General features: G+C 61.0%; 1 protein-coding gene across 2 annotated transcripts; it reads right to left on the bottom strand.

Annotated features, from left to right (window-relative positions):
- Window positions 1-162: 162 nt before the first annotated feature.
- Window positions 163-16,087, bottom strand: TTYH1 (tweety family member 1; the record flags this gene model as incomplete). Of its 2 annotated transcripts, XM_080827637.1 has the most annotated exons (14): window positions 163-518; window positions 643-723; window positions 812-857; window positions 986-1,128; window positions 3,638-3,730; window positions 3,903-3,995; window positions 4,169-4,224; window positions 4,714-4,789; window positions 5,158-5,230; window positions 6,466-6,561; window positions 8,703-8,923; window positions 9,644-9,755; window positions 11,693-11,871; window positions 15,962-16,087. In XM_080827637.1, 13 exons carry the CDS (start codon window positions 16,085-16,087, stop codon window positions 685-687), a joined length of 1,353 nt encoding a protein of 450 aa, XP_080683763.1. In that variant the 3' UTR covers window positions 163-518; window positions 643-684. The 2 variants fall into 2 exon arrangements, with proteins under 2 accessions (XP_080683763.1, XP_080683762.1); XM_080827636.1 differs by lacking the exon at window positions 812-857.
- Between the last annotated feature and the right edge of the window lie 1,761 nt (window positions 16,088-17,848).

Here is a 17,848-nt window from a genome sequence, read left to right as displayed (position 1 = left end):
GGCAAAAAGTCTTATTTTAACAACAACAGAACAAACAAAAACCCAGCATCTTTGGAAATGCCTGGCAGCCTGGAGGTTGCGGGGAGGGGGGGGGCAGGGGGTCTCCCCAGCCCCAACCAGGAGGCCGGAGCAGGGAGAAGACAAATTAGGACCCAGCCGCTTGTAAAATAAAGTTTTCCCTTTTATTTCAAATCAACCCATTCCCAGGTTAGTGCCGCAGTTGGGATGATGGCCCTAAGCCCCCTGGGCGTGGCAGGGGCGGGGGCACTCGCATCCCTTCAAGGATGGGCCTGGTGGCCAGGGATGAGGCCTGGGGGGCTGGCTGGCTAGCTGCCCCTCCCTGCTAGCCCCAGTGCCCGCCCTGCCCCCTCGGCGACTCACAGGGGCAAGGGCGCATGGGAGACGGGGCAGGGCAGGGAGGCAGTCCCATGTGGCTGTCCGTGGCCAGAGGTGCTGTTAGAGCTGAGAGCACCATCAGGCTGGGTTAGTGGGGTCTCCTCCGGCAGCCGGGGAAGGAACTGCAAGGAGAGCAGATAGTGCCACATGCAGGGGGGCAGGGCCACCCCCCTGCCCAGAGGGAGGGCGAGGTGAGCAGGGCTGGCTGGGGGGGTGGGGAGCCAGGGCGTAGCTCTGGGAGCTCACCGGGGTGGGGGCCCAGTCTCCAGTCTGGCAGGGAAGAGGGGCTCAGATAGATGACTGCCACTGCACGAAGCGCTTGGATTCCTGTGGGGAGATGGGAGGGGGCATGGAGGGGACCTGGCTTCGGAGCACAGGCCCCCAGCCTCTGCCCTCAGGCCGGTGAGTCCAGTACCTGAGGGTTGAAAGGGTCGTCATCATCTGTGTCATCATAGTCGTCACTGGGGGACGAGGGGAGTGGCAGAGAAGCAGGATGGGGGATCCATCAGGAGGCTCCCCCCCCAGCAGGAGCCCAGGGGTCCGCCCTGCTCGGCCTCCCCCAGGACCACGCCCTCCCTCCCCTCCTGACCTGGGCGGGAAGAGAGCCCAGGCACGAGGCAGGCTGCAGAGGGCAGTGGCCAGGGCCCCCGCAGACAGCAGGGAGAAGAGCAGCAGGAAGAGCAGGCCTTCCAGGGCATCCTCACACAGGCCCCGCAGGGCAGCGCCGTAATCCTGGGGTGGGCGGGGGAGGGCGTCAGTGGGCACGCCCCCCCCACCCCCTGGCTGTGCCTCCGTACAAGCGCACAGGCGGTGCTCCGACCACTGTCATGACTACACCTGCAGGCGTAAACCCAAATCCTGGCCCCCTCTCCACCACACCGCCAGCCACCACGCCAGCTCCGCTTCGGTCCATGGCGGGGCTTCTGACATCGTGAGCCCCACGATTCTCCGTGGTGGGGCGTCCCGCGCCGGTGGGATGTTGAGTAGCTTCCCTGGGCCCTGCTCCCTCTCTGTCAGGAGCACCCCCACTCTGCCTGTTGACCACCACTGCCACATGCCCCCCGGGAGCAACATCTCCAGCTCAGAACAATGCCAGGAAGAACCCCCACCCCCAACTTAGAATTGCACCTTGCACATAACGCGCTCTCGGTAAACGCCGGCAGCCCCTCTCGCCATCCCTGGGACCGACCTGAGTCGCTTCCTGAATGCCCAGCCATCATTCACCCCACAGAGTAGCCAAGGGCCTGCTCTGTGCCAGGTGTGGCTCCCAGTCCCAGGGGCGCTTGAGTGACCGTGCTCCGGAAGGTCATTTTAGGTGACCGTAAACTGAGAGGGGACCAGAAGGCAGGACTGGACCCCAACAGCAGAGACCGCCTTTGACAGGAAGGAACCACGGGCTCCAGGCCCTGGAGCGGTTTAAGGGCTGCTGTGGGCCATGCAGAGAGGGCGGTGCAAGGGCCTGAGCCTGGGACCAGCCGGGGCCCTTGCAGGTGACGCCAGGAGCCAGACTTTAATCCGTGAGCAGGGGAGTCACTGGAGGGTTTTAGTGGAGAAAGAACTTGATCGGATTGTAGGAGAGAGGCTCACCCAGCTGCTGGCTGTCGGGGAGGACAGATGGGGGGGCAAGCAGAGGGACAGGGAAAATGCTCTGTGGCTCCTGGGTGGGAGGTGAGGAGGGTGGCCAGGGTAGCAGCAGTGGCGGAGGGAGCCATGCTCCGAGTCCAGATGGGCTTCAGGCGGCAGAGCTTGCCTGGGGAGTGGGTGTGGGAGGTAGGGACAGAAGGCAAAAGGGATGATCCTAGGTTTCCAGCTTGAGCCCCTGGGCTGGGAAGGGGGGTGGCAGCTGTGTTTGGTACTGTGCCAGTGAAACCCCAGCCAGGGGCCCGTCAGAACAATGGGGCATTCTCTTTTTACTGTTTCAGGCACCTAGAGCACATGGTGCCTCCTAGCCCTGCAAGGCAGAGATCTGGGCCCCCTTACACTGCTGTCTTTTGTGGGCAGAAAGTTGAAGCCCAGAGAGGGCAAGCCACCTGCCCAGAGTCACACAACCTGGAAGGGGTAGAGCTGGGATTAGAGCCAACTCTGTCAGGCTCCCAAGACACCTTCCTGCCACTTTATCCCTGATGTCTCTCAATCCTGAATGTAATATGTGGGAACCCTAAAGCCCAGAGAGGGGAAACAGGGGCCCGGAGTCACGGGGTGCACAAGTAGAGGGGGGAACTGACCCACCCTCCCCCCTCCCTCCCTTCCCTCTGTCCACAGTGAACCTTGGGAAGTACGATCCAGACCAGGGTCAGCCCAGACCGAAGAGAAATTTGTGGGCCTCAGTTTACCCTTGAACGAAAGAGCAGGGTTGCCTTCTGGAGTCCCGCAGCTCAGGTACTCAGCAGTTCTAAGTGTTGATTCCTTGCCCCTCCCTCACCGCCACTGCCCCCTTGCTTCGGTGCCAATCTGAGACGCTCTGGGGACAGTGGGAGCTGTGGAAGGGGTGCGGATCCCAGCAAGGGCCAGGTCAGGTCCGTGCTGTGGGACAGATGGGTCCCTCTGATGCAGTCGCCAGATTAAAGGCAGGATGCCCAACCACAAAAAATATTTAGTACGAACATGTCCCCACTATGGCGTGGGACCTACCTACAGTAAAGAGATATTTGTTGTTTGCTAAATCTGGCAGTCCTGTTGGAGAGCCACTGGGGGGACAGACCAGAGGGGGAAGAGGCAAGGGTGCTCCCCTGGGGGGGAAAGAGGAGGCCTGGGCGGCAGCAGGCCCTGGGCATGGAGGTGGGGTGAGGAAGCCAAGGGATGACCCCGGATGACTGCGTGGCAGCGAGGCCCACGGGCACGTCATGGTGAGGTGCCGTGATGACCGCGTTTCCTTCAGAGCGCATGACCCCCGAGGGCTCAGGTGCGTCCCACCTGTGCCGCATCTAGTAAAGCCCGGCGCAGTGAGTCACTCTAACAGACTGTGGCCCCCGGGCCGGAGGTGAGGAGCCCACACCGTCGGGCCCCAGAATTCCCGAAGCTGCCAGGGCTCCAGGGGAGAGACGGGTGGGGGAGGGGCGGCGGGGGGAGGGAGCGGGGGGGGGGCGGGGAGGGAGCCGGTGAGGGAGGGCTGGCGGAGCGAGCGCCGGTGCGACAGACGGACAGACGGGGGTGGCGGGCGGCCGAGATCGGCTCTGCGGCAGGTGGGAGAAGCGCAGGGATGCCTCGGGCTCCCCGGGAGAATTAGGGGGGCGGGGCGCACCTTGTGCAGGCCGCGACAGTGCAGCAGCGCTACCAGCTGGTGGAAGTCTCCTTCCGTCGCGTTCAGCGTCTCCTCCAAGGACAGCAGAGGCTTCTGCGCGGGACGGGACGGTCACCCCACCTGCTCCTCGGCGCTGGGCACGGCCGGGCTCCGCCCACCTCGGCGGGCTCCGCCCACAGGCCTCGGGCCCCGCCCACAGCCCCCCCACAGCCCCCCCCCACCTCCGGTCCGAGTCGGGGTGTGGGGGGAGCGCCCGGCTGCCCACCTGCGCTGAAGGGAACTGGGGGACAGCTTCCCGCTCGAGGCCCTGCAGCTGGGAGTGGATGTTGGCCAGAGCTCGCTGCGACAGAGTCAGCCTCTGCGGGAAGACAGGGGAGGGCCGGGTAGTGGCCGCCCCCAGCCCACTCTCCTCCCCGGGGACCCAGGAATGCGGGCCCCGCCCCGCAGCCTCCCCCAGGACCTGCAGTCCCCGCCCCAGCCCGCCCTCCTCCACCCCGCCCCCTTGTCCGCTCCCTTGCCCGCTCCCCTAACCTGCTGAAAGGGGTTGGAGACCGCCTGGTTGCAGAGGAAGTAATAGCTCAGGACGTCTGAAGTGGGAGGGGAAGAGGAGACGCCCTTGAGCCTGGGTCCCCGCAGCCGCGCCCCGCGAAGCTGGGAAGGGGCAGGGCCCTGCCTTCCCACCCTCAGGACCCGGGGCGGGGGGGGGGGGTCCTCTCTCCAGCCCAGGGGCCTCCTGGGGTCCCCGCAGCCTGGCCTTCAGGGACAGGCTACCCTCACCGTTCCCATCACTTCTGCTCCAACCACAGCCCAAAACTGGAGGGTCTCCACACTCCCTGCAAACCCCTGCTTCTGCCGTCCTGTCCCTGTCTAAATTGTGCAGCATTCCGGCCAAATCCTCCTGTTCCTGGGGAGGGACTCCCAGCCCTGTCTCCTGACCGCTCTCCCCCAAGTCCAGCATCTGTATTCCTGTCTCTTTACCAGGCCAGCAGGAGAGGTGCTGAGAGGTTCTGAGACCGGGCACCCACCCCACCCGAGGGCCTGAGGAGTCAGGGTCTGCATGGGGGTGATGGGGTCACCTGAGCTGAGCCCAGTCTCCTCCTGGGTCAGGTTCAGGATGTAGGTATCGGGACTGGAGCAGAAGTCACTGAGGCCCTGAGGGAGGCAGGGAGAGAGGGGCTCGGACCAGACACTGCTCCAATTCCATACTCCCACAGAACGGGGTGTCTGGCTCACCACCCCAGCCCCCACCATTCCTGGGGAGCCAAGGGTCCAGGCCCCCAGTCCCCCCATCTCAGACCCAGGGGTCCAGACCCCCAGCCCCTCCTCCCTCAGACCCAGGAATCTGGGCCTCCAGCCCCTCCTCCCTCAGACCCAGGAGCCCAGGCCCCCAGCCCCCTCTTCCCTTAGGACCCAAGTGTCTAAGTCTCTAGTTTCTAGACCTCAGAACATGTGATCTTGGCTCCAAGTCCTTCCCCTCAGGACCTGCCCTGGGACCCAGGGGCCTGGCCTCCAGCACTCACCACAGCTGTAGCTGCCTCCAGCCCCATGGAGCCCCAGCTCAGGACAAGAACCAGGAGACTCATCACTGTCATCCTATAAAGGGGAAGGGACAGGTTTGCGGTTCTGGGGCTCTTAATTTCCCTGCCTCACCTCTTCCCTTCCTCCACCCCAAATCCCATCACAGCCCCGCCCCCCCTTCCCTACCAACCTCTGGAGCCTGGAGGATCAGAATTAGGGGCAGAGAAACTGGGGGGCAGGGGGAGGACAGGAGTGCAGGTAGTAGACCTGTGGTTGTTCATAGCAAACTGAACATCTGGTCCCTCCCCGGGAGTGAGGGGGAGGACAGTGAGAAGAGGGCCCTGGGCTGGCAAGCCAGCAGCCCAGATCCCAGCCCAGCTCTGCCCCCGCCTTGCTCTGGGATTCTGGGAGAGCCGCTGCCCACTTCTGGGCTCTGCCTCCAGGCTTTGCATCCGCGGGAGCCAGTTCCCAGAACGTCTCCCAGCTTGGAGCACGGCCTGGCCGGCTTCCTGCACCAGTCACACCTTTCCTCCAAGACCTGGCTACCACCAGGGCTGGAACCTTGGCCTGGTTGTTCTCTGGGGAGGGGTCCAGAGGTGAGGGTCAGCCCTGGAGGGTGATCACCGCCTCTCAGCCTCAGGGGGAGCCTGCATGGCACAGCAGGACTTCTCACCCAGGGGGGTGTGGAGACTGGGGAGCACCAGCAGGACCCCCAGAGGCAGCGAGGATTCAGGGATTCTTCTACAGGGGACGGACTGGCCTGAGTCGGAAACCAGCTCCGGCTCTTCCTGGCTGTGTGGTCCCCGGGCAAGAGGCCCAACCTCTCTGAGCCCCTCTCTCCGTGTTAATGGGGTGAGGGGTCAGTGTGAGGGTTCCAGAACAGGGCTGGCCACACACAATGAGCCATTAAGGATGTGGTCTTGAGTTTCCCCGAGCCCTGTAAGGGCCACACAGCCTCAGAGGTGGGAGCCCTCTGCCTCCAGTACCCCTCTGCAAGTCAGGTGCCTGAGGGGTCCCTCCCTCACGGAGCTGTGTGTGCACGGGCCGTCGGGGGAAGTCAGAAACCGCCCCATCCTCAGCACAAACATTATATCGTTTTCCCTAGGATTTTGGAGCCCTTTGTTTGCCTCAGGGCCTGTGTTCCCTGCTCTGCCGGCCCGGCCTGCGCTAGGTCTTGTGTCTCAGCAGGTGCTGGCCCAGCCCAGGACCTCCCTGGAAGTTTGTGGGATGAGGGAAGGAGGACAGAGTCCCTCCTGCCAGAGCGCTGCGGGAGAGAAAGCGGAGGCCACCCGGAGGGCATCCGGACTTACACGATCACCAGCCACTTGCTCTGCTTTGCCAGGCCCAGGAGGGTGAAGAGACAGACCAGCAGCTCCAAGAGCAGCAGGAGAACATAGGCCAGCCACCTGGAGAAGGGCCAAGGGCCACTGAGCAGCAGATCCGGCCCTCCAGACCCAGGCTCCCCGACCGGAGCCCAGCAGAGGGGCACGGCCCCCCACACGCATGCCCTTGTCCCCAGGCCACAGCCAGCTCCTTGTGAAGCAGGTGCACTGGGAGGTCGGCCACTGCGGCCCTACAGAGCTCAGGGGCCAGGGGCCAGGCGCCTCCCCGGCTGGACCACACACAGGCCCTGTCACGGGGCACGAGCCACTGGTATCACCCAGCGCCACCTGCCACGGCACCTGCAGAGTGAAGTGAGCGGTTCCTGGGCGTGGGCTGAGTGTCCTGTGGCATGCCCTGGGGCTGGGCGCCAGCCTCTCCACTTCCTACCTGTGTGCAACCTTGTCTCGGGGGCTTTGCCTCTGTGCCTCGGTTTCCCCACCTGTACCGTGGGGGAGAACAGCAGCGCCCGCTCCGAGAGGGAGTTGTGAGGCTAAGGAGCGTGAACTTAGAAGGGTGCCGGGCACACAGACAGCCTGAAACCCAAGCTGGGAGCTTCCAACGTTAGTGTGTGTTAACGACTGATTCCCTCTGCTGGGGGGGGGGGGGCGCTGGCACAGCGGGAGCGTTCTGGAAATCGCCACACGGGCCAGGTGAGTGCCCGTGGGTGTGCCCCCCGGGCCCCAGCTGGGCCCGCACCGGCCGGGTCCCCCACAGCTGTGCCCAGCTGGGACACCGGAGCAGCTAGCAGACCCTGCTTTCCCCGGGTTGAGCTGGGCCGCGTGGTTCAGGGAGACCTGCAGGCCTTTGCTCCCAGAGTCCCCACCGCGCACCCCAGCTTCACTCTCCCTTCTTCCATCAGGGGCAGCCCACCCTTCTGCCCTAAGCCGCTGTGAATGCCCGCTCTCGGCCTCTGGGAACTCGGCCAGGAAGCTCTCCCTCTGGGGGCCCCAGTAACCTTGCAGGAAATGGGCCACCTTCCCTGAGGGAGGACTCCCGGGGCCAAGCTCTTCCAGCGACCTTTCCTGTTGGGAGTGGGTCTGCCTCACCCCGCGGTAGCCTGCACGGCTGCCTGGGGCCCCTGGAGGGGAGCCGAGGCCTGGCCCAAGGATGGCCTAGGCAAAGCGCAGAGTCTGGACTCCCTGGGACCCAGGCTTGTCTGATGCCCCACGGGGGCGTCCTTGTCACAGACTGTTTCATCCTTGGGGGCCCTCCACCCCGGAGCACAGAAGCCAGGACCCCATCTCTTGCCTCTGTCCCCACACCTGGGCTGGGCCCCCAAACGGAGTCGGATAAACAGGAGACCTCATTCCCAGCAGCCGAAGCAATGAGGACTTCATCCTACGGGCTGCTGGCAAGGGCGGCCACCCCAGATACCCACAAAATGTGTCCCTCCTTCACACACCACCTCTCAGCGCGGCCTCCCCAGGTCCCCCCCACGCTCACATCCCTCCCGCCCCAGGGCCACAGGCAGACTGCCAGCCTCTGTCCCCAGCCCATTCCCCTCCCTTGCTTCCCTTTTCTCCAAAGCTCTTACCACCCACCCCCTCACAGGCGTTCATTTATTAGTGGGCCTCTTACTGGAAGATGGGCGGGAACTGGTGTCTGTTTTGTTCACTGCCCTGTCTTATAAAAACGTCCGTCTTACACACACCTGTACGGTGTGTGCCAGTCACTGTTGTAAGCACTTAATGGGCATGGACTCCTCTGATCCTCAACAATCCAACCCATCACTCCCACTTTACAGATCGGGACATCGAGGCTCAGAACGGGTAAGCGGTCCCACAGCCCCGGAGTGGCTACCTGGCTTCAGAGCTCATGTTCCTAACCTCCCCCCCCCCGCACCCCTCTCTCTCACCAGCAGGTGCTAGATAAACATCTGTTGAGGGGATGCACGCGCCAGATGGATGACTGAGGGGAGAGCGAGTGAGCGGCGGATGCAAGGATGTGAGCGGGGCGTTGCTCAGCCCGGGCACTGGGACGCTCCGGACAGGCCGTCCTTTGCTGCGGGGCCATCCTGTGCATGGCAGGATGCTCTCTGGTCCCCACCTACCAGGTGTGAGTAGCGCCCCCTCGCGAGCCGCGACGATCAGACAAGTGTCCCCGGACATTGCCCCATGGCCACCTGGACACACAGTCACCCCGGGTGAGAACCCCTGTCACCCACCGGTACTCCTCCACAAAGGACACATCTTCGGCCACTTGCAGGGGGCTCAGGGGCACCCCCCTCCAGAAGGCCAGCTCCTGGAGCCGCTGGGCCACCGCCTCTGCCTGCCGCCGGGCCCCGCGGGCGGCAGCCACCAGCTCCGTGCGCTGAGCCAGCACTTCCTCCAGGGTGGTCAGCTCGGTCCTCACGGCCTCACCCAGCCTCTCCACCGTCTCTGAGACCTGCGTGCAGGGGGAAGTCTGGGGTCAGAGGCAGGCATGCCCTGGGGAGGCGGGTGTGGGGATGCAGTAGTTGTGGAAGGTGTCTGAGATCTGGGCACTAGGACATCTGGGGAATGATGTTCTATGGCTCCCATCAGGAGCCCTGGGGGTCAGTGGCTTGGGTCCCAGATGAGACTAAGGCCCCAGAACTGTAATCATGCCCGAACATTTGAGTCTGAAGTTGGCATCTGTCTGCCTGGGTCTGAGGTCCTAAGTCTGGATTCCATGGTCCAGGGTCTGCCCTGGACACGAAATCTGAGGTCTGAGGTCAGCCTGGGTCTCAGCTCTGGATCTGGAACCCTGGGCCTGGGGATGGGAGCGAGGCCCCTTGTCAGAGTCCTGGGTCTCAGCACTGAGGTCCCCGAGCTTTCATTTAGGGCACAGATCGGGTCTGGGGGCCTGGATCTGACCTGAGGGCAGGGGTCCAGGGCTGAGACTAAGTGTGAATTGGGGTCTAGAATTGAGCCGCATGTTCCAGATCCGGGTGGAGGGTCTGAGGGTGCCACGTGTGAGGTCCTGGCTGCGGGCAGGGTTGGAGGTGGGGCGTATAGTCTGAGGTCAGAGTCTGGGGTCCTAAGTCTCAGGTGTGGGGTCTGGGCTCTGAGTTTGGGTCCCATTTCTCTGGGAGGTGGAATGAGTCTGGGTGTGGGTCTGGGGTCTGGCCGGTGCCTGGCCCCTCACCAGGTGGTCTATGGCGCTGAGCGTATGGTTGGCATGCAGCAGTGCCGAGCTGAGCTGGGACACCCCATCACTGGTCTCGCTGTTGCCATAGAAACCGATGCCAATGCCGGCGCTGAGAGGGGGAGGGACGGGAAATCACAACCCGTCCTGGGACCCTGGGGCCGCGTCCCCCCAACCTCCTCACACCCAATCCCCTCTCCCACCCCCACCCCCTTGGTCCAGCCCATCGTGGGAAAGGAACGTCTCCAGCCTGGCTCCCACCGGTCGCCAAGGTAACGGGAAGCCCCCCCCTCCCCCGCCCTAAGGACGTCATTGTGATGCTAATGGTGGGTGGAGGGGAGGGGCCGGGAGGGGTGGGGCGGGGGGGGCCGGATTTAACCCGCACCTCACTGGAGCGGAACCCCTGTCACGCCCAGCCCCAGGAGAAGCCCTCCCCCCAGGATTGTCGGCCCCTCACCCAGCCCTCATCCCTTCCTCAAGCATCCCGAGTCTTCGGCACCTGTCCCTTGAGGGTGCCGCCGTCCCCTCCCCGCCTCCTGGGGGTTCCTAGGACCGCTGGCCCCCAGTCATCATCTCCGGGGGAGGGGGCCAGGGTCTGGAGCTCCCCGCCTTCCCCCGCCCCCAGGACCCAAGGGTCTGGCCAGCTGAGAGCCAAGCAAGGGAATGTGGGCCGATGCGCCAGAAGCCTGCGCCCCCGCCCCTCCGCGGCCGGCACACAGAGCTCCATTGTGGGGTCTGAATGTGGGCCCATCCCCCCCACCCTCAAGAGTGTCCCTCCGCGGAGGGGCCAGGCCCGACCGGGCGGAGGGAGCCGGACGCCCTCACAGTTCCCAGCGCCGGCCACCGCCCCCCCCCCCTTAACCCTGGGCTCCCACGCCCGCCCTGGCGCCCCCGCCCATTGTCCCCGGCGGGACAAAGCTGCTCTTGTTCCCAGGCCGCTGGGGGCCGGCCGTGTCTCTCCCCCACAGGGCCTTTGTCCACCACCCTCGTCCACCCCCAGTCAGGAGAGCCCGAAGAGGACGCATTTGGGATCTAGGACGCCCTGCTCTCCCCCCCCCCCACAGACACCCCCAAACACACTGTGCTGCTCCCCGCAGGGAGGCAGTGGGGGTAGGGCCCAGCCACTCCCCCGGATCCGGGGCGGGTCTCTCTCGGATCCCAGCGTCCGGATCTGTGCAGTAGGACTCCCGCGCTGCTGGGGGTGGCCTGACGGGGAGGGCTGGGCTTGGAGCCGGCTCTTGGTAAATGGTGAGCTGGCGTGTCCTCAAGTGCTCCCTCCTCTCTAACCCCCGGTGCCCACCCCCTGCGCAGAACCCCCCAACCCCCTCCCGGGCTCTCAGAGGGGCTTGCGGGTCTGAATCTCCGCTGGCCACTTGGGGGAAGGGACCTTGAAAAGTTGCTTTGTCCCTCTCCCTGAGACTTGCCCAGGGTTTGTGGGAAGGAGTTAGACCAGCTCAGGTCTGGACTCCCAGCTCTGCTCCTGGACTGCAAATACTACTTTGCTGTCTGTCTCCTTGACTAGAACATCAGCTCCAGGAGGGCAGGAACCTCGCCTGGCCAGTTCAGTATCTTCCCGCACAGAGTAGATCCACAAGCAATAGTTGCGGAATGAATGAATGAGTGAGCAAGTGAGTTAATGAATGATATCAAGCGTGACTGCTCCCCGGGTAGGACTGTGGTCCAGGCTCTGTACCTTCTCTCATTTAATCCCACCGTGACTAAGAATAGGAGGTGGGTGTTACTATAATGTCCATTTCAGAGACGTGGAAACTGAGTCCTGGAGCGACTGAGTCCACCACTCCCCTAGCTGCGCAGCGCTTCGGTGACAACGCCACCAAACCCTAGCTCTTAACCCCTACCCCCTCCTGCTGGCCTGATTGCCCTTGGGAAGTCCCTCCTCTTCTTGAAACTCAGTCTGTCCATCCGCGAAATGGGAGCAGTTCCTCCCGCGGCAAGTCTGAGGTGGGATTCTACGGCACTGGCAGGAAGACCAGCCGAGATTGTGGGGAGCCCCGTCCCCACTCCCCACCCGCCCTGGGGCCCCATTACCAGCCGACGAGAAGGGCAGCGATGCAGCTCCAGGTGACACAGCCTCCCCCAGGTGGGGGGCTTTTGGCCCCGGGGGGCTCGGGGGGCCGGCAGCAGCAGAAGCGGATGAGGTAGACAGCAATGAAAATGAGGCTCAGGCCCAAGCCCAGGCCTGCCAAGGCCGCCACCAGCAACAGGGCCTGGGGAAGGGGGAGACGTGAGGCTTCAGAGGGGCTCGCTGCTCCCTCCCTGCATGGCCGGAGGTCCTGAATGGGGACTTCAGCGGAGGTGGAAGGCAGCCCTGGCTAGAAAGGGGGGCCAAGCCTGGACTCTGGTTTTCAGGTTTGTGGGGAAAGATGGGGTCCCCAGCCCCTCCCATGCTGGCTGCTGGGGCTCGGCAGTTTGGGGCTGGGTCACCGGAGGGAGCTTCCTACTGAGAGGCCCAAAGCCTGGAGTCCAGTTCTGCTCTGGGTGTGACCTTCAGCAGGAGTCCTCCCCTCTCTGAGACTGTGTCCTCATCATCCCAGGCATCCCCTGTGTCCTCTGTTCCAGCCAGGCCGCTGGAAGAGAGCAGCTCCCAGGACCCTTCTGAGACCTGCGTCCGGAACTAGGTGGGATCAGGGGGCGGACGGGGGTGCCTGTTCCTGGAGATGGGTGTGAAGTCAGGGGCGGCAGGCTTCCTCTTCCCTCCTCCTTGCCGGTCCTCCCCACTCACTGCTCGCTGACTCCCCTGTGCTGAGCTCCGCACACCCACCGCAGTGTGAGTCTGTCACGCAGGGACTCACGGGGAGGGGGGCGTGACAGCCTCCATGACAGAGTGTGTGTGCAAGACTCAGGGATGGAGACTTGGAGACAGGGTGACACGGAGTGGGGGTAGGGAAGAGAGACAGAGAGGAGTGGATAAGCAGAGATGCAGAGAAAGGAGACACAGAGACACCAAAAGCTGGGAGGGCAGAGGCGGGGGGGGAACAGGTATGTGTCATTGGAAAAGCCTTGCAGGACAGCAGGGCTCTCCACAAGGCAAGACTTTACAGGAGCGGCTGTGATGTCCTGTCCCCTTCACAGGTGCCCAGAACAGGACTGGGTTTACCTTGAGTGACACAGCAGGTAGGGACAACATCCAGAGCACAGTCACCCTCCAGACTCACTAATGCTGTTTCCTGTAAGCCACAGTGTGTCTCTGCCTTTGTCCTTGCAGTGTGGCTGGAGTGTGTGTATGTGTGTGTGTGTGTGTGTGCACGTGTGAAGGACACAAGTGTCATGTGTGTGTGCGAATGACACAACTGTGTGGTATATTTGTTCCTATGGCCATGAAACTGGATGTTTTATCTTTGATTGTGTTTATCTGCCGTGAGACACTACACCTGTGTGTGTGTGAGGGAGAGCGAGCGAATGGGTGTCCCTGTGGGAACACCTATGTCTTCAGGTGTGAGAGTGATCTGTTGGCATTTGCGTGTTTCTGGGCATGATTCTTTGAGTCTGAGTGGTCCTCGGTGAGGGGTGTGTGTGTGTGTGTGTGAACATGTGTGTGTTATATATGAGTGAATGTATGTATATATGCAAATTTGTGTGTAAGAATGTGTGTGAGTGTGTACACAAGTGAATGTGGTATGTGAGTGTGTAGGAGTGTGTGTATGTGTGTGTGAGTGTGTGTGTGAGTGAGGATGAGAATGTGTAAATGTGTGTGTGAGTGTATAAAGTGAGCTTGGGGTGTGTGAATGTGAGTGAATGAGAGCAGGAATTGTGTGTGTGTTTGCTCTAGGTGACTGTGAGTGTGGAGTGTGTGTGTGAATGTGTGAGGATAAGAATGTGTGTGAATGTGTAAACGTGTGTGTGTGTGTGTGAATGTTCATGTGTACACAGTGAATGTGGGTTGTATGTATGTGACTGTGTGTGGTGTGAATGAGAGCAGGAATTGTGTGAGTGTGAATGTGCAAATGTTTCAGTGTGTGTGTATATGGATATGTGACTGTGTGTGTATACAAGTGAGTGTAGGGTATGTATATGTGACTATGTGTGCGGGGGGACAGAAATGTGTCTGCATGTGTAAATGTGTGTGTGTACACAAGTGAGTGTGGGGTGTGTGTATATGACTATGTGGGGTGTGTGTAAGTGTGTGAGTGAGGGCAAGAATTGTGTGTGAATGTGTAAATGTGTGTCAGTGTGTATACAAGTGAATGTGGGGTGTGTGAGTGTGTGAGTGAGGGCAGGAATTGTCCGTGTGAGTGTGTAAACATGTTTATGGATACGTGGCTGTGTTTGTGTCTACAAGTGAGTGTGCGCTATGTGTATGTGACTATGTGGGAGTGTGAGTGTGTGAGAAAGGAGTGTGTGTGCATATGTAAACGTGTGTCAGTGTGTATACAAGTAAATGTGGGGCATGTGTGTGAGTGAGGGCAGGAATTGTGCATATGTGTAAATGTGTGTATGGATATGTGACTGTGTGTGTATACAAGCGAGTGTAGGGTATGTATATGTAACTATGTGTGAGTATGTGTGTGTGAGGACAGGAGTGTGTGTGCATGTGTAAACGTGTGTCAGTTTGTACACAAGTAAGTGTGAGGCATGTGTATGTGACTATGTGGGGTGTGTGTGAGTGAGGACAGGTGTGTGCATGTGTAAACAAGTATATGTGTATATAAGTAAATGTGTATATAAGTAAACAGGGTGTGTGTGTGTGTGTGTGTGTGTGAAGGAGAGTAAGGGCAGGAATTGTGTGTGTGTGTATGTGTGTGTGTAAACATGTGTATGGAGTGTGTGAAGGAGAGTAAGGGCAGGAATTGTGTGTGTGTGTGTGTGTGTGTGTAAACATGTGTATGGATATGTGGTTGTGTGTGTGTCTACAAGTGAGTGAGTAAGTTTGTCTTCCAGCCCCGTGTCACCCAGTGCCTGACTTTTCCCAGCTGTGCACACAGCGGTGATCTTCCTGGGGGGCAGTGTCCCCTTCTGGGTCATGTGACTCCGTGCCTGTCCCAGTGCTGTCACCCTGCCTGTCCGTGAGGGGGGCGGAGTGAGCCTCTCTGAGCGCCTGGGGCAATGACTGGGGCCAGCAACCTGCGTGGCTGTGTGGGCAGGTCTCCGCTGTGAGCGGGCGTGGGTGACCAGCCCTAGAGGTCGTGACTGTGTACACCACAGGCCCTGGGCAAGGGGATGGCCGTCCCTGTTTGGTGGGGAGAGGGCAGCGTGGAGAAGGCAGGGAGGAGCTGCTGCCGACTGGTACAGCCATGACCCAAATAGCTCAGAACACAGCACACATCCCCCTCTCTGCTTTTCTGGGACCCCCCCAGCTTCCTAAGCTCTCCAATCCCCAGCCCTTTATCCCAGGAGCTTCCTAGACCAGATCCAAGGGGCCTGGACCTTACAGGCAGGGCCCAGGACCCACCCAAGGGCTCCACCAGGGCTCCCAGGCAACCCCCCCCCCCCGCCCCCGCACGCACACACTCCCCCACCCTCCCCGGCTCAGCTAAGCCTTGCTCCTCATTAATCTCAAAGTCAAGGACTTGAATTAAACTGGGTCAGGGGACAGTTTTCGCCCCTGTTGGAGCTGACCCAGGCTGGGCCCCCTTCCCCAGGGACCCCTGCTTCTGCAAGGTTCCCACCCCAGCCCCACCCTCCGGACCCATTTCTGTCATCCTCTGGTCCCCAGATGGAACCTCATTTCCACCGCCCCCCACCGGAGCACCCTGGCCGCCCCCTCTTCTGTCCTGGGACTGGGGACCGGCTTGCAAGCTTCCTCTTCCAGCACCTCTGCCTTGTCGTCCCAGCCCCGGCCCTACATCCCTCTGGCCCCTTCCCCACTTCAGGTCTCAACCCTGTCCTGATCCGGGGCACCCCAGCGTCTTCCTCTCCACCATTATCAGTTCCTGTCTCTGCTGAGTCCCACCTTAACTGGACACCCTGGATTCTAGGAGGGGAGGGGGCATCTTTCAGGACACGGAGAGTGGACCTATCGCCCTGATGACCCTGGAGGCTAGCTTCCCAGGTAGCTCTCAGAGACCCTGGAATCCAAGGCTCCCCCGTCCCATCCCTCCGCTGTGACTAAGAGGTCCAGACCCCTGGCCCTTCCTTATTTAAGGAGTCAGGGCTCTGGTCTCCCAGCGCCTATCCCAGGGGAACCTCCAGGTATGGGAGCCCCGAGCTCCTCTTCCTTTCAGGTACCCCAAAGTCCGGGCTCGGCCCCCACCCCCGGAGAACACAGGAATCTGTCACCCAGCCCCTTTCTCCCTCGGGACCCATAAGCTCTGGCTCCCCCCTCCGCCCTCGCCCTCACGACCCCGCTCCCGATCCCACCTGCTGGTATTCTTGCTCTTGGGGCGCGAAACCGCTGGGTACCGGGCGGAGCTGGAAGTCGGCGCGGGGCAGCTGGTGGAGCAGATGCACCCACGCGGAGGGTCGGTAGCCCGGGGGCGCCCCCATAGCCCCCGGGGAGGGCGCAGCGGGGCCGACGCCGGGGCTGCGGGAGCCTCGGCAGTGGAGCGGGGCGCGGGCGGAGCGGGGTCTGGCGGGGCTCAGGGGAGCGGAGCAGGGGGAGGAAGAGGGTGGGGGGCGGAGATTGGGGGAGGAGGGGGGAGGCGCGGGCCAGACGGGGACGGTGCTGCCTCTGGTGGCTGCCGGGGGGACTGCCAGCGGGCCCCTAGCGCTCCGCCCCTCAGTGACGGCTCCCACCTGCGGCCGGCGCAGGTACCACGCTGTCCAGCGACATCACTGTCCAAATGAGGCCGCTCGTACCATGCAATCAATCACCCTAGAGCAGCACAAGGTTCCCTTATCTCTAGGAAGAACCTTTACGTCTGTGCAAAGGTCACTAAGTATTTGCACAGCACTTTACAAGTAACGGTCAGTTGCATCAATTAAAAAAAACCCTCACTTCTGTGTGTAAGGGTCCTTTCATCTATAAAGGCTGTCATCTGGGTAAAACCCCCACCTTTTAAAATCTGCGTAAGAAGACAGCTTCTATACACAAACCTTCCTATGTGTGCAGACCACTCCAGGATGTAAGCCTGCATACCGGCGTTAAGGACCCCTCACACCTGCATAAGGACCCCTCCCACACCAAGAAGAACCCCGCTCACCTATCTAGGAGTAGGGACCCCTCCTATCTTTATAAGAATGCCTGCTGTGGTCTCAAGAACCTCTCCAGACTCTTTAAGGATCACTTCAATGTACATAAGGATCCCCCTGCTTCTTGCCATTCACTTTACAGTTCACAGAGTATTTTTCCCAGCTGCTGTCTATAATGAGTCTCACAGGAGCCCACTGAACCACACTGATTCATGGGAAAGTAGAGACCTTTGGAGGGGACCTGGCTATTTGACATCACCCCCCAAGCAGTCACTGTTGGAGCTAAAACTAAGGTTCCTGGGAATCTGACCCAGGGATCCTTCCCACCCTTGTGGAGCTAGGCTAGACTTTGCCACCTGGGGTCCCCACACCTGGCCTCTCCTAGAAGGTTAGTACCCCACCTTTCTCATCCCAATATTGTGCCCCAGACTGGTAAGAAAGGGCTGGGGATAGCAGCTGCCCATCCCATTGCTAGGAGAAAAATAATGATAGTGATGGTGATGATGGTGGTGATAGTCACAAGATGATGGTGGTGATGATGGTAATGGAGATGATGGTGATGGTGATGGAGATGGTGGTGATAGAGATGATGGTGATGGAGATGGTGGTGATAATCACAAGATGATGGTGGTGATGATGGTAATGGAGATGATGGTGATGGTGATGGAGATGGTGGTGATAGAGATGATGGAGATGGTGGTGATGGTGATGATGAGGAAGATGGGGGTGGTGATGATGGTGGTGATAGTCATGATGATGGTGGTGATGGTGGTAATGGAGATGAGGAAGATGATGGTGGTGATGATGGTGGTGATAGTCATGATGATGGTGGTGATGGTGATGGTGATGGAGATGGTGGTGATGGTGATGATGAGGGAGATGATGATGATAGTGATAGTGGTGACAGTGATGATGATGGTAGTGATGGTGGTGATGGAGACAGGGAAGAGTGAGGATAACTGCCCTCACCACACACATACCCATACACACTCTCTCTCTCGTCCTCTTTATCCTGGTCTTCTCCAGCCCACCTTCAATTCCAACTCCAGTGGCTGGAGTCATGTACTCCACTGTCCCCAATTAGATGGGCTGCATGGGGCCTAGAGATGACAAAGC

This window comes from Martes martes, assembly GCF_963455335.1.
Source record: "Martes martes genome assembly, chromosome: 17".
Classification (NCBI taxonomy): Eukaryota; Metazoa; Chordata; class Mammalia; order Carnivora; family Mustelidae; genus Martes; species Martes martes.
This window is presented reverse-complemented; position numbering and strand designations above follow the sequence as displayed.